Below are 14403 nucleotides of genomic sequence, written 5' to 3'. Positions count from 1 at the left end.
TTCCCAGCATGCCACGGGCGTCCACAAAACTGTTCATCTTGATATACCTAAAATACAAAGAAGTGAAAACAGAAAACTGTACAATGACCGTACTCGGTTTTCCTTTTACTGACAGCCTCATCGACAACTAACAATATTTAGTATTTGAATGCACCGTGACAAAGAGTACATGTACATCTGCCGCTGTATTAATACGACGCGTCTCTCATTTTTACTTCCGTGGGCGGAAGCTCATTGTAGAGGTCACATGCTGAGTGCTCGTCACTCCACCAATCACCTCGGGGAAGGTCTGAGACAAGAGCCAATAGTTGCCCTCGCAGGGCATCACCTGATTCGGGTGAGCGAGTGAACAGAAAACATGGGTCACTGTGAGCGTCTGTAGCAGGAGAAGCTGCGTGGTGCAGTTTCTCAGCACCGCCAGCGGATGCGACGCTCACTGGCTTGGAATCGCTCGCGGCTGGCGAATGAGTGCGATGTATGAGGTGGAGCACGGCTCCAGAACCCAATTCAGACTACTCTCCCCCCACATTTTCATCCGTTTTTCACAATAAATAAAAAACATATCATTTTTTTAAGCATCAGGTAACAAAAAAATAATAATTAACCTAAATTAAAAAAAAAAAATCCATCTGTTTTTCACACTACATTTGAATTTTCATCCATTTTTCACACTAAATTAATAATATATATATATATAAAAAAAGTTAAGCATCAGGTAACAAAAAAAGCTGCAAACACTTTCAGTATTTTAAAGGAAGTTCATTGTTTTTTAACTCTGGACTCCTCTGGCTTCTACAAAGTTTATTTTGGTACTTTTTTGTGTGACAATTGTTATTATACTTCTATGTTGTTAATAAAGAAAGTTTTGAAAACAGAATCAGATAGACCATGCAAACTGTCCACACCTGGTTAATAAACAATTAAGACAATTGACAGTATCCATGACAATATAGTGTCCCCTGGACATTTATTGCAAAGTAAAATACACAGATGTACCCCCTTGTTAATTTAAGTACCCCAAGTTTAATTTAGTTTGACTTAGACTTAGACAGACTTTATTGTCATTCAGTGAGCAACAAGTGAACACAGAATGAAATTTAGTTTCAGAGGCTCAGTATAGAATGAAAGTATATTGTATATATGTATAGTATATATTGCTTGTTTGACATAAAATCCCATAGGCTATTGAGTGATGCAGAAGTCCTTAGATGTTAAAAAATAACTACAGTAGCCTATAAATTCTCTGTCAATTACTCCCAAACGTTCAGATAATTGTTCAGTAGGACATTTGTGATAATGGAATAGACCATATTCACACGGTGGCCATCACGCTCAGGATGGGAAGCTCAAATTTTGTCCTGCTGTGTTCCAGCTGGCAAGTCCTATAAAGGTAGGGAATCTGATAAATGTTCATCATTTTACCGTTTCCTGATTGATCAACAACTGAAAGGAAAATGGAAAGTGATTTTTTTTCCCCAGGCCTTATATGTATTGGTATGAACTGTTCTGGTACACAGTTTGTATAAAAGATGACACCGTAACACTGCAGTACTTACGATGTAAATTGCAGGTTTTAGCAAAAAATCCACCAAACACATTCCAGGTAAGATTTTTCTGCCAATTTGACACAAATTTAAAGGTTTTTTTTAAGGTGTGTGCTTCTGATAGGTGTCTTCATAATTAAGCCAAATCAAACAGTATTTTCAAGATTTCTTAAGCACACTGTCTGAACTTATTGTCCTGGGGTCATGGCTGGGGCATGGCCCCTTTAAAACAAAAGTGGTTCATGTTTCTATGTGACCCAGTTCCAGGGCCTTATCGGAGTTGTTGTAGTTTTAGTTTTAATCTGGACCTTTCTATCTGTGGCGTTGACCAAAGCACAACCCTGTGACGACCTGGTATGACAAACTTTTTATGTCCTATGAGGTATCGTACCTTGATTTGTAATCTGCCCACCTGCTCTTCCCAATGTTTGTCAGCATGCCACTATAGATCCATATTTTAGATAGCTGTCCTGCCTCATGAACTCACACCAATAATAATCCACTCGTCTCAAAAAAACTGGATCTGTGTCACAGCAGATAGCTGGTAAACTGTCCACGACCCACTTTCTCCAATTAGCTGATGGATTTGTTACATAACTGTGACCCAACATGAGAGATGTGAAGCAAAAACAGAATAACAAAAACAGGGGCCAGGTCAGAAGCTGAACATAGTGGCAAAATCAGGGAATCAGGTGTGTATAGCGTGTAAAAGTGGACTAATTAACCTGCCCGTGTTTTAATGAATTACAGTTTAATTAGAATCAGATTTGTAGTTGAGTTGACCGTGTAAATTGCAGATATATTGATGTAAATGATTACAGAATTCAACTTTGAGTTAAAAAAGGACTTTTATTTTATTCGTTATCTTGAGAAAACTAGCTTTGTTATCTCGAGATAACGACATCATCAATAATCAACAGAAAAGACGGTTGTTGCCTCTTGGTTCTTATGATGTTTATCAGAGATCAGGGGGTTACATGCATAGATGGCGTCTTCACAACTGTAGCAACTAATTTAAGCTAAAAAATGTCAGATCAATTAGTACACATTATTGATCAACACTTTAATCTTAATTATTTATGAACATACTTTATAAACCAAAAGAATCACAATGTTTGTTTACAAACGACGTCTGGGTGGAAAACCCCTGCATCACACACTAGCTTACATACAATTCAATGTCTTTTTTCATGTTATTTCAAAGTGTTCATCTAAAATGCATGTTTGACTTAAGTTTGTAGACCTAATTTTCCTGTTGGACGCTAACCTTCCGGGTTAGCCTGCAAAAATCATCATCGAAATCGTCATCGCTACACCACTCTGTAATCCCGTTGAAAGATGGGTTCAAGTTTCCTTTTTACAACGTCATTGAATTCACAATTAACTGCTTACCTGAACAATTTATGATACTGTTCATGGTGACACTGTAATCCTTGACCACTAAAACATAGGGGGATACATTACCTTTTCTGTATCAATAAGTTTCGTTCGGGAGATATAATGCAAAATGCGTAATTCTGTCATGGCGGAAAGTAAAATGGTTGCCATGAGATGTTTGTGTGATGGCTCCATTTCAGAAAATTGTCAGGGCCCCAAACTGTACGACTGTACCGAGTGAAATTTTTTTCACATATCACCTGGACTATGGCGCAATGTCACGGTGAGTCAGTCTATACCATTCAAAAACTCACCACTAAAGGTAGTTTTCTTTTCCACTTTCCCTAAGCCAATAAAAATGCTTTTGGTTGTAGCCTACTGAATAGTAACACATCTGCCTTAAACTGACCCCTGTATGTAAGCCTACCACTGACAGTACCTAGCCATAATGTAAATACCCCTACAGTAGATCAAATCACACAGGGAAAACATTCTTTTTGATTGTTATCATAATTAAACAAGCTTTGTTATCTCTAGAGCACAAAATAATTAATTTGTCATCTTGAGATAACGGCATTAAAAATGAATCACACGCATGGAACTTCTTGGCGTCCGTACTTTTAGGTTTCTGAAATGAAAAAGAGTTATTCCTGTGTTTACAAACAGTAAACAAACTCTCAAACTCAAGAGCTGGTCACCAGGAGCCTCCCTAGGAATTATGGGCTAAATACCCATATTTGGCATTACTACTACTACAAAATTGAATAAATGTAATGTTATAAATGCAATAAATAATATTATTACTATTATTTTCTCATAATAATGAGAATAATATCTGTTTACTGCTTAACTGTCAACTGTCTCAGTTCCCGAGTCTCTCGTCACCAGGAAGAATTATGGGCTCTCTTTATCCTCAATTGTGTTTGGTAAACACGTTCATTGACCACTTTGTGAGGGAAAAATCTGAGGGCACATGGCTACTCACATTAGGAACAGATGGTAATAATGGATGCATTAAAGGCTTAGATAAGGAGGGCATAACCTTTTCACTCAGGTAAGACAGAAACACGTGTGCTGACCCAGCACCAGCATGATATCATGATTAATAATAAAATTGAATACAGATTTATTTAATAGTAATTTGAAACGGTTTAATTAATTCACTTAATTTAATGTAGAGTTTTGGTTTTTGAATTGCTTCTTCAGTGATTTGGGTCATGTCTACTGTTTTTGTTTTTAAATCACTTCTTTTTTTTAATCTGTATTTTATTATTTTTATTCATGAAGACACTGACATTTTATTTTGTCAATTGATTATTTGATTCTAATTATTTGACAAGATGGTAGGCGGACTTCTCATTTCCTAAAACGTGTGGAATCAACCACATGGATCAGTTTTCAGCAGCCGCACACGTTTGAGACGGCTGACATGTGATTTCTGGAATGATTATGTAGACTGAAGTCTGCCCGGGCCACTTCAGGAGGGTTAGGGTTTCGATAAAAGAGGATGGCCGCCCATGAGCTTTTCAGATATTCACAGAGGAGAGGAACAGTGGAGAGTTTGGGAACAGAGTGGACACAACAGCAGGAAGAATCCAGTGAAGAAAGGTCATCAGAACACAGCTCTCTTGGATATTTAAAATAATTTCCTTTACAATCAAATTCTTCTAAATTCAACACATATTGACGTTATTCTGCACTTTTAGCATGCCCCCATTATTGCTGAAATGCATGCTGCTGTGTACAATGACGGGATGGACGGCGTGTGCCTGTATGCTGAAGAATCACACCATATGGATTGAGAGGCAGGACTGTGGCCAGTGTGTGGCTGTCAACACTACGATCTGCAGCGGCTACTGCTACACCCAGGTGACAACTGCTACACACTCTGTCACACTTTTCATGGAAACTCTTAATCTGAGCATTTTAGTCTATTCTAGTCTAAGTCTATTTTGTGGCTTTTAATTGTCTTTTCAGATTTTCGTGTCTTATCTTGTGAATAATGTAGGATAAGGCTTGCGTTCCACTGAAAGAACTGGTTTCTAACTTACAAAAGAAAATGGTACTGTTTAAAAGAAATCCAGTACTTTTCCAGTACAGATGTACTGCACAAATATGGCAGTGGCCTCTCCATGGGGAAGAAAAAACTGAAAAGCTTTCACATCGCTGCCCTGTTAAACCACTTGTGCTACATAATAAGTTGCTTCATTTTACAGTGGATTTACAAAATGTGTCCCTATAATAATAATAATATAATAACTTTTGTATATACTTTTCGAAAACAACCGTTACAAAGTGCTTCACACCCAAGGACAATTAAAAGAAAGCATTCAATATAAAATACAGTCAGCAGTCAACAAATAAAAATAAGCTAGGCACAGATAAGAACAAATAAAATAGTTAATCAAAAGACATATGGCAGAGGTACGTTTTGACAGGTGATTCAAAAGCAGGAAGTGACTTTTCCAGTATAAGTTCCTCAGGTAAACTATTCCAAAGGGTTGGAGCCCTAACAACAAAAGCCCCGTCACCCTTGGTCTTCAACCTTGACCTGGGAATATCTAACAGAGCTTTTTCAGAGGATCTCAGGCTACGAACTGGTGAACGATGATGTAAAAGCTCAGTCAAGTAACTCGGAGTCATACCATGCAGGGCTTTAAAAGTCAAGAGTCAAATTTTAAAATCAATTCTAAAATGGACAGGCAGCCAGTGAAGGGAAGCTAAAATTGGGGAGATATGATCATCCTTTTGCAATCTCGTTAAAAGTCTGGCAGCTGCGTTCTGGACACCCTGAAGCCGTGCAGTCATATTTTGTCCAGGGCACCGAGTCAGTCTTTCAAGATCATTAAAAGAAATAAAAGACTTAATTCTAGAGATATTTATCAGGTGGCAAAAGCAAGACTGAGCTAAATGTTTAACATGTGATTCAAGGGTGAGATTCTGGTCTAATATAAGTCAAAGGTTCTTAACAGTGGGTACCACATGCTGAGATAGAGAGCCAAGAGCTCCAGTGGCACACAGGTAGGTATGGAGGACTGAAACTGCCAAAATCAGAAACAAATATATAAATTAATATGCCATTATATGCACCAAAGACATTGAAAATACTTGTATATAAAATATGACATACATTGGTGTTTCTGCTTTAATTAGCTATTTATTTACTTTAATTTTCCAGTTTATTCACCACTTGATTTATTTTTTATTAAAACGCTACATCTCTAAATGTATTTGTGTATGTATATGTGTTTATTTCTGTATTCTTCTCCTTATTTATTTCCACAAACGTATGTATTTCTTCATCCATTGCAAAAGAGGGGGCGGGCAATCAAGGTGTGTCATGTAATCTATTAATGACCATTCATGGGTCAGAACATCAGCATGTTGACGGACGTCACAGTGAGTCTGATCCGATTGCATGATGTTGTCTCGAGGTGGTGAAACTATACCCCCTGGACTTCAAACAGAACTTTGTCTGTGTAACTGTCCAATTTGGAGTATAATCCAGGCTTTAAGTAAAACATTTTTCAATGTACTTGAGGAAAATTCCAGACCCCCCCCCCCAAAAAAAACAGAAGTGGTAGTTTCTCAGACACATTTGAAATCACTCTCTCCTCTTTCCACAGGAATAAATAAATGAACAAGGAGCTACTGTACTGCATGTGGTAACTAAGCATTAGGTCATATTATACATATAGGTGGGTGTGATGAAGGTGTGTGATGAAGGGTTACCAAACCTCACCTCTGACAAGCCTGTCTCCCCTCTTTCAGGACACCAATTTGAGGGGACGGCTCGGGAGAATTTTCCTGATCCAGCGTAGCTGTGTGCCTCTGTCCCTGGAGTACCGAACCACCTCTGTGCCGGGCTGCCCTCAGGATGTCAACCCACAGCAGTATTATCCTGTGGCCCACCGGTGCAGCTGCAGGCGCTGTGACACACGCACACACCACTGTGTCCGCGCCAGCCCAATCTCTTATGACCGATGCACCGCAACTCTTGGTGGTATGAAAAGCCAGAGGCAGCCTGCTCTGACAACCTGAGAACATGCTAATACCGGCAATGCACATGGATAGCAAATGATACAGCTGTTGGACTTGGATGGATTGGCAGTGATGTTATTGTGGTGCATTTCAGCTCCTCAGCTATGCTGTTATCTCTAGACTGTTAGGCAAGATATTGCAATAAAACACTGTTGAGCATGCATTATAGCTTTGTTGTGAATTGTGTTGCCTGTGTAAATGAAGCGATAACAAGGAATATGTGGAAATAAATGACTGCATAGTGAGTGCATTTCGATAAAGTCTCATTTCTGCACCTACAGGACACACACTCTGTAGCCTACATTGTACATACTTAGGCACTGACACACCCGGCCGACGGTTGGCCATCGGGCATTATCAGGACCGTCAGTTGCTGTAGTTGGTGCAATTTGTCCCAGACGGCCCTTGTATGAGGCTTTTTGGCCGATTCAGCGTCGCAGAATCTGTCGCTGGTTTCACCCATTTAGCACAGTTTCTCCTTGGTTCTCTCCTCTGCCTCTTTGCCAATGCCATTTGCAACCTTTTATCAGACCTATTCTCTATTAGAAGCTGTTACATTAGCAAGAGTGGTGTCAAAAAACACGAGCTTGTTTGCGGCCGGCCTCAGCTTTTGCGATGTGTTCAAGTGCAGCGTTTTTGGCTGAGACACAGGCAATGTGAGGCATTTGAGGAAACTGTAAGGCAGTGACCACCCCAGACACAGCATGTTCACCCTGCTGGCAAGCGATACAGGAGTATCCACTGATGTACCAACAGACTACAGAGCAGCTTCTTTCCTCTGGCTATGAGACTCCTCCATTCTTCCTCTGCAATGAATAACCTAACCCCCTTCCCCCTGAAATGATTATTTGTTATTTTTACGATTTAATCATTTATTTTGTTTCTATACGTGCATAAAGGGACACCGACTATCCTTGTTGCGTATTCACTTCAATTAAAATGATCTAGGCACAGGTGATGCTGATGATTGGGTCTGATGTATTAGTGTGTCAGCGAGCCATGCACCATACCAGAGTCCTGTGACTGCAATAGTGAAAGTGAATGATTAATTAATAAATAAATAAAATTAAAAAATGAATTAATCAATGTGGCCTGTGTTTGACACAGTTCTCAGCCCTGCAATGAAACAACCTCAAGCACACATTGCATCATGCTCACCTGGTTTAGCAGGTTAGTTTTTTTCTGGGAGGCGTCGGTCCATCCCACTTTACAAGTGAACTCCTCACATTGGTCAAGAAGAAGTCAGGTGTGAGAGTCCCGGAGCTTCTGTGCTGCTGCTGCTGCTGCAGGCGCCGTCATTCATTCAGGGAGTCCTGCTGCAGCTCGGTGCGGAGGAAGAGCCAGCAGTTAAACTTTATATACTGCAGCATTAAATCTGTGACTTCATCTCGAGGTAGGTTCTTTCTTCTACTGCGGTCGCACCATCTACACTTAAAAAAACCTCTTGCGCGTCTACATGTCCTTGCACGGTAAAGTGCGTTGGTGGTCTTCTTGGTGCATTCAAGAGCACGTCGTAAACTCAGAAATATATACTCTAATGGCACGAAAGTTGTTTGAAACGGGAAAGATTCTATTTTCTTTCTCATTTTTCTTTGTTCAAATATATACTTCCGTCTTTCCCAATATGCATTCATTACTATACTGGCATATTTTAAAATGAAATCCCAGAAAAATCCAATCAAATTGTTTTCTACAAACTTCACCATATTCTTGTTCACATCAGGTATCTGTGTGGTGACAACTTTTACTGCAGCATTTCTTAATAATTGGCGGAAATAAATATTTCAACAAAGGAAAATAAGAAAGAAAAACAGAACCTTTCCCGTTTTAAACAACTTTCGTCGCCATTTGAGTCCATATTTGTGAGTTCACGACGTGCTCTTGAATGCACCATGAAGCCCTTGTCCCACGCGCTTTACCGTGCAAAGCGATGTAGACGCGCAATCGTTTTTTAAAGTGTAGCTGGTGTGACCGGAGTCTTCTTACTCATGCATGCTTTTACCAACCTTTTACGAGGTCTTTGTCAGCAGATGTGCACATTTTGGTCAAGTGCGGGCATATCCATACTTGTGTAATCTAATGATATACTCACTCAGAGGAAAACGCAGTTACCTTTTTGAAATTAGTGCCACACCTTACTCTGTTACCTGGAGACTTTCTGATTAAAAGTTTCAGCAAGTCTTCACCAGCTGTCATCTAAAATAATGAACCCCTAGTTTTATTTTGAGATGTGATACCAGAAACTACATTTTTGGCCAATCCATGCTCATTTTATTTCAGTACTTGACGCCTGCTCCCCCAAATGTCATATTACATAATTGCTATGTTCAACAACTCGAGGCGTTTACGAGCTCGACTTGACATGTATTTGCACGTATAGGCACATCTAGAGGAATAATGGTGAAAGCCTAAGAGAAAAGTCGTTATATTCTCACTTAGAGTTTTTTTTCTTGTAGAACTTTTCTAATTACCATGAGTGAAATTACCCAGATAATGTATGACAGCACCTGCACATCCATATTCATGTCATTTAACCGGTCTGAGTCTCTTCACTGAAACAAGTGTATTATTGACTCCACACAATCCATGGCAGGGCTGCATAATTTAGATAATATTGCTGCAATATATTGCTTGCTTTTTGATAAAGAAGGGCAAATGTATGACCAAACAGTCGGTCAGCATTAACAATTTTCCATTATGTATATGTATACATAGAAATAAATAAACAAAAAAAGATGACAACACAGAAATAGACAGCAAAAAACAACAAAAAAATATGCCCTACTCAAAATTAGTCAGGGATATTGGGATATGGGTTCATATGTGCATGGGTATGCAATAAAAGAAATAATAAATAATAAAAATAAAGATTCAGATACGTCACAGAATAAACAATCAAGGGAAACACTAAAATATCCCTAACTAATTGTGACTAGTGTATTGTAAGAAAACATGTTTGTTTGGTACAGACTCCAACAAATGTCTCAACATCATGATTTTAGTATGTTTTTTCAGTGAAAATGAAAATTAAGATGCAAAAATAATCATTTTCACTTATCGTGACTCATATTGCAATCTTAAAATCTTTCTTTTTGGGTGTATATAGTTCGTCAGGCTTTAGACAGCGGACCTGTTTGCCACTGGAACTAAATCCATCACACAGTAGTCAGGTGTATCCTTGGAAGCTATCTGGATTGTGGTTTGATTTTTCAGCAGGGTAATGACTGACCCTGGCTCCATTTCTTGGCTGGCGGTGCAGTGGGTGGAGAGTAATGTTGAATTTATCCCTGGATCTGCAGGGCTGGACTTGCCTCTCTCTATATATATAACCCTGTGCTTCATTCTGCTCTCGCCTTGCTCAGCGTCTCTCAGGGACTCTCAGCCTGCTCTCCCTCTGCGGCCTCGTCCTCCTCCGTGCTGACCAACTTCTGCACTGACAACAACCAAGAACCATGGCCCAGCAACAGATTAGGTATGAACCTGCTCTGTCTGTCAGACCAACGTACCAAACGCTCCTTATAAAGCATGCTTTGATTTGTTTAATCCTATTCATTTGCCAGCTGTTGTTTCTCGAGATGTAATCACAGAAGCCGTAGGATCTGTAATGCCTCCTGCTCATATGATGTTTAATGTACTGTGTCGACAAGTTATTTTGGGAATTCCCAGAAGCAGTCACCCTATACCCAGTCCTGTAGCAATCCTAATGCCTTACACATACACTTTAAAAGCCATAATGAATTACGTTCCTATGAAGATAATGTCCTTGACCTTGTCCTGTAGCTGACAAGTCCTTGTGCTGGTTTAGATTAGTTTCAACTGGTTTTGCCCCATCTTGCTCCATATGCAGGAATGTGACGAGAAAAAGGAATGACTGTTGTGCGCATGTCTGTTTGGACTTGTCATTTAACAGTCTCCCAGCCAAACTGATCAATGGAGGGGTTGCAGGCATGGTAGGAGTCACCTGTGTGTTCCCAATTGACCTGGCCAAGACCCGCCTGCAGAACCAACGCAGCGGGCAGCAACTCTACAAGAACATGTAAGAACCACCACATCCCCAGACCTGCCAACCCTCACAATTTTCTTGGGAGACAGACGTTTTTCATAGCCCTTTCCTGGTTTCCTCCCAGGGTCACAATTCCTCCATATTTCTCCAGATCGTTGACATTTTGTCACACTGTCTCCCCTTTTTAGTTATCAAAACCTGTTTCTGGCACTGTACAGCGTGTAGTCTGCTGTACTGTTGCTCCTTGTCATCCTCAGGAAGTGAGAGACAGACAGAATAATGGAGAAGAAAAATAGTATTTAAATAACTTTCTGAAACCCTGAAGGGAAGAAAACCTGTTTCTTACGTAAAGTTTTAAAGGGCTGTAAAATCTGCCATGCCGATTTTTCTGTCAATAATCTCCATCAGTCCCCCTCAGGCATACATAGGGCAGTGTTGTGCCCGGACTCTAAAAGGCCGGGGCAAAAAATGAATGAATAAAAAGTGATAAATATTACGTTATGCACCAGATATACGCACGTTTATTGAAGAGGGTGAATTGTTTTGCTTTGTTTTCTGACAATTAAAAATACAATTACAATTATTTGACATAAAAATGTCGCAGTTTACTTATTTATTGATTTATGTGTTATTTTCATTCTGTGAATGTCACCAGAATGCAGGAAATGCAGTCCTTGAATGTCAAGGAATGATAAGCTAGTGATAAGTAAGGTGTCAGTGACTTTACTTCCAAGAATTAAACCTGAGAAACGGTCCAAATTCTCAGAATGAAAAATGAAAATGTATCCTTCTTTTGGTGAATAGACTCAACCTTTTGAGCAAATTGTAATCTGAAATTCTCTCATTTTTTTCCCTCCAGGATGGATTGCCTAATAAAAACAGTTAAATCCGAAGGCTACTTTGGCATGTACAGAGGTAAGACCAGGGACGCTGTCCACGCCATCTTTTTTCACGTGCCTAGTGAATGGCCTCCGTAAATAGAATATGGCTATCATGCAGATGTGTTTGTCGTGTTTTCATTCTCCATGCTTTCATATCTTATTACTCGGATCAAATATAAATAGGCTCGTAGAGAAGTGGGTCAGCGGTCCATCTTGTACGAACGTGACCACATAAACCTCACTGCACGGCCTGTGCTGAAGCTACGACTGTTTATGACTTGCATAAAACTCTTACTGCTTTATCTCACTGACAACCTCTGTAATCCAGAGAGGGGATTTCCTTTACAGACACCCTGCTGTCGTTGTTATAGCTCTGCTTTTTTTAATTAAAATAAGTTATCGAACCACTGCAAGTTATGTCTAATCAGAATTCAGTTTGTCATGGACGTTTCTTGGTATTGCAGGTGCTGCAGTGAATCTCACATTGGTAACCCCCGAGAAGGCCATCAAACTAGCTGCTAACGACTTCTTCCGCCACCAGTTGAGCAAAGACGGGTGAGTGTTGGCGCCAAAAGACAGACGCTGTACCGCATTGTCATGCTTGGTTCATAACCCCGTTTATGTTTCTATGCGTCTTCAGTAGCAGGTTGACGGTGTTCAAGGAGATGTTGGCAGGATGCTGTGCAGGAATGTGCCAGGTCATTGTCACCACACCCATGGAGATGCTCAAGATCCAGATGCAGGATGCTGGCAGGCTAGGTAACGACACGGAAAATGCACAGAATATATATCAGTTTTGGGATTTCCTTGGTCAGATTGTAATACGTGTCCTGTACCTGTCAGCGGCCCAGCAGAGGGTGATGCCCAGTGTAGTAACGTCCCTGAAGATGGGGGGCACCAGTGCTGTTCTGAGCCGCGCCTACAACACCAGCCCTGCGTCTCAAATCATGCGAGTGTCCGCCACACAAATCACCAGAGAGCTGCTGAGGACCAAAGGAGTCACAGGACTGTACAGGGGACTCGGAGCCACACTGATGAGGTGAGATGGGAGTAGATGCTCGCTCTTGTTTGAAGGTTTTTCCATCTTTTCGACTGTCTCTTAATGTGTTTTTTTCCTTTTTTTTGGCTGTTGTTGCCTTTTCAGGGACATCCCATTTTCTGTTGTGTACTTCCCACTTTTTGCACATCTGCACCAGCTCGGCCGGCGCTCATCTGAAGACCCGTCTGTGCCCTTCTATTGGTCCTTCTTGTCTGGCTGCATGGCCGGTTGCGTTGCTGCTGTGACAGTCAGCCCTTGTGACGGTGAGCGACTCAGTTAATGCCGATTACTGGTTAATGTGTGAATTTCAGTATTATTTTTAACTTCAGTTTTAAGTTGTCAACTAAAATAAGCTCTGTGTTTCTTGTTCAGTGGTAAAAACGAGGCTGCAGTCACTCAAAAAAGGAGCTAATGAGGAAACTTACAATGGAGTAGCTGACTGTATCAGGTAAATGACTCATACTTTCATCAAACATTATGCAGGGTTCACATGAATGGCTGGTTACATGCTAACCCTCATTCTCTTGTTTGAATTGCAGAAAGATCCTGAAGAAGGAGGGTCCCACGGCGTTCCTCAAGGGGGCAAGTTGCCGTGCTCTGGTTATTGCCCCACTCTTTGGCATTGCCCAGGTTGTGTACTTTGTAGGAGTTGGAGAGTTCCTGCTGGGGTACACCCCCCACAACATCTACTCTGCATAAACAATCTGTTTCCTAGTATTTTCTGCCGCCTCATTAAATTACAGGCAGCTATGCCCCTGGCATAGCCATGGACCCAGCTCTCTGTTACTGTGTACCTTCTTTATTGTCTGAGGCTTTCAGAGTAAAACGCTAAATGGACCAGACAGATGCCATTTCATTTCAAAATGGCTGTAAAGTACACCTTTTAGCATGACTATCTCTTATTTAAGAGATTGAGGTTGAAACGTGCCTGTCTATATGGGCTTCAGCTGAGCTTATTACAAGGAAATAATTACTTCCTTCACTGGGGGACTTGATGGCCTGACATATATCAACATTTCACCCAAGTCAGACTGAACACCAAACCTTTGCCCCTGTTTCGTCAGATTTAGCTCCTATCCTTAAATATGCCCCCTATCAGTTACCTTTCACTGCAACCCTAACCTGTACATCTTGGTGATCACTGTTACACAGTGTTGCAAAAGGGGACCTGACTGTGCCTGGGAGCATTTACAAAGTAATAACAGAGGCAGAATACTGAAACTTGAATAGCTTCGATCCTGTTTTAAAGGGTTACATGTGAAACTGGGCCGTGGACGTTGGCCCCTGTCTTTGTATATAGTGTATTTGTTTTTAAACAAACAAATTAACTTGACTCTTGAAATTATTGTCACATGTTGTCTTCTGACCGTAGTTTGGAAAACATCTGAATTACTGAAGCGGTTGAACAACACTTTTGGGCTGGCTGTCCACCATGATGCACCACAAGGATTCTATGTTGTTTTGCTTTCTGTCACAGTGCTTGTGAATTGTTTGCCTGCTTACCCACACTGCTTTGTA

The 14403-nt window shown here is 40.6% G+C and overlaps 2 protein-coding genes across 4 annotated transcripts; both read left to right on the top strand.

The window, feature by feature from the left end:
* The first annotated feature begins 4667 nt into the window (after nucleotides 1–4667).
* On the top strand, nucleotides 4668–6962 carry LOC140999378 (follitropin subunit beta-like). Its single transcript, XM_073469734.1, has 2 exons — nucleotides 4668–4790; nucleotides 6693–6962. Exons 1-2 carry the CDS (start codon nucleotides 4668–4670, stop codon nucleotides 6960–6962), a joined length of 393 nt encoding a protein of 130 aa, XP_073325835.1.
* Nucleotides 6963–10324: 3362 nt separating this feature from the next.
* On the top strand, nucleotides 10325–13660 carry LOC140999888 (mitochondrial glutamate carrier 1-like). 3 transcript variants are annotated; one of them, XM_073470451.1, is made up of 9 exons: nucleotides 10325–10434; nucleotides 10873–10998; nucleotides 11825–11880; nucleotides 12311–12401; nucleotides 12490–12605; nucleotides 12690–12885; nucleotides 12991–13148; nucleotides 13258–13333; nucleotides 13425–13660. In XM_073470451.1, exons 1-9 carry the CDS (start codon nucleotides 10415–10417, stop codon nucleotides 13582–13584), a joined length of 999 nt encoding a protein of 332 aa, XP_073326552.1. In that variant the 5' UTR covers nucleotides 10325–10414; the 3' UTR covers nucleotides 13585–13660. The 3 variants fall into 3 exon arrangements, with proteins under 3 accessions (XP_073326552.1, XP_073326551.1, XP_073326550.1); XM_073470450.1 differs by having other exon boundaries at nucleotides 10331–10434; nucleotides 12487–12605; XM_073470449.1 differs by having other exon boundaries at nucleotides 10331–10434; nucleotides 12487–12885.
* Nucleotides 13661–14403: the final 743 nt, after the last annotated feature.

The sequence above is a fragment of the Pagrus major genome, chromosome 7 (genome assembly GCF_040436345.1).
Source record: "Pagrus major chromosome 7, Pma_NU_1.0".
NCBI classification, from domain to species: Eukaryota; Metazoa; Chordata; class Actinopteri; order Spariformes; family Sparidae; genus Pagrus; species Pagrus major.
This window is presented reverse-complemented; position numbering and strand designations above follow the sequence as displayed.

Coding starts and splice junctions, on each gene's coding strand:
- LOC140999378 (XM_073469734.1), top strand. CDS start 4,668: ATGACGGGATGGACGGCGTGTGCCTGTATGCTGAAGAATCACACCATA. Junction 4,791..6,692: donor GCGGCTACTGCTACACCCAG/GTGACAACTGCT, acceptor CCCCTCTTTCAG/GACACCAATTTGAGGGGACG.
- LOC140999888 (XM_073470449.1), top strand. CDS start 10,415: ATGGCCCAGCAACAGATTAG. Junction 10,999..11,824: donor CAGCAACTCTACAAGAACAT/GTAAGAACCACC, acceptor TTTTCCCTCCAG/GATGGATTGCCTAATAAAAA. Junction 11,881..12,310: donor CTACTTTGGCATGTACAGAG/GTAAGACCAGGG, acceptor TTGGTATTGCAG/GTGCTGCAGTGAATCTCACA.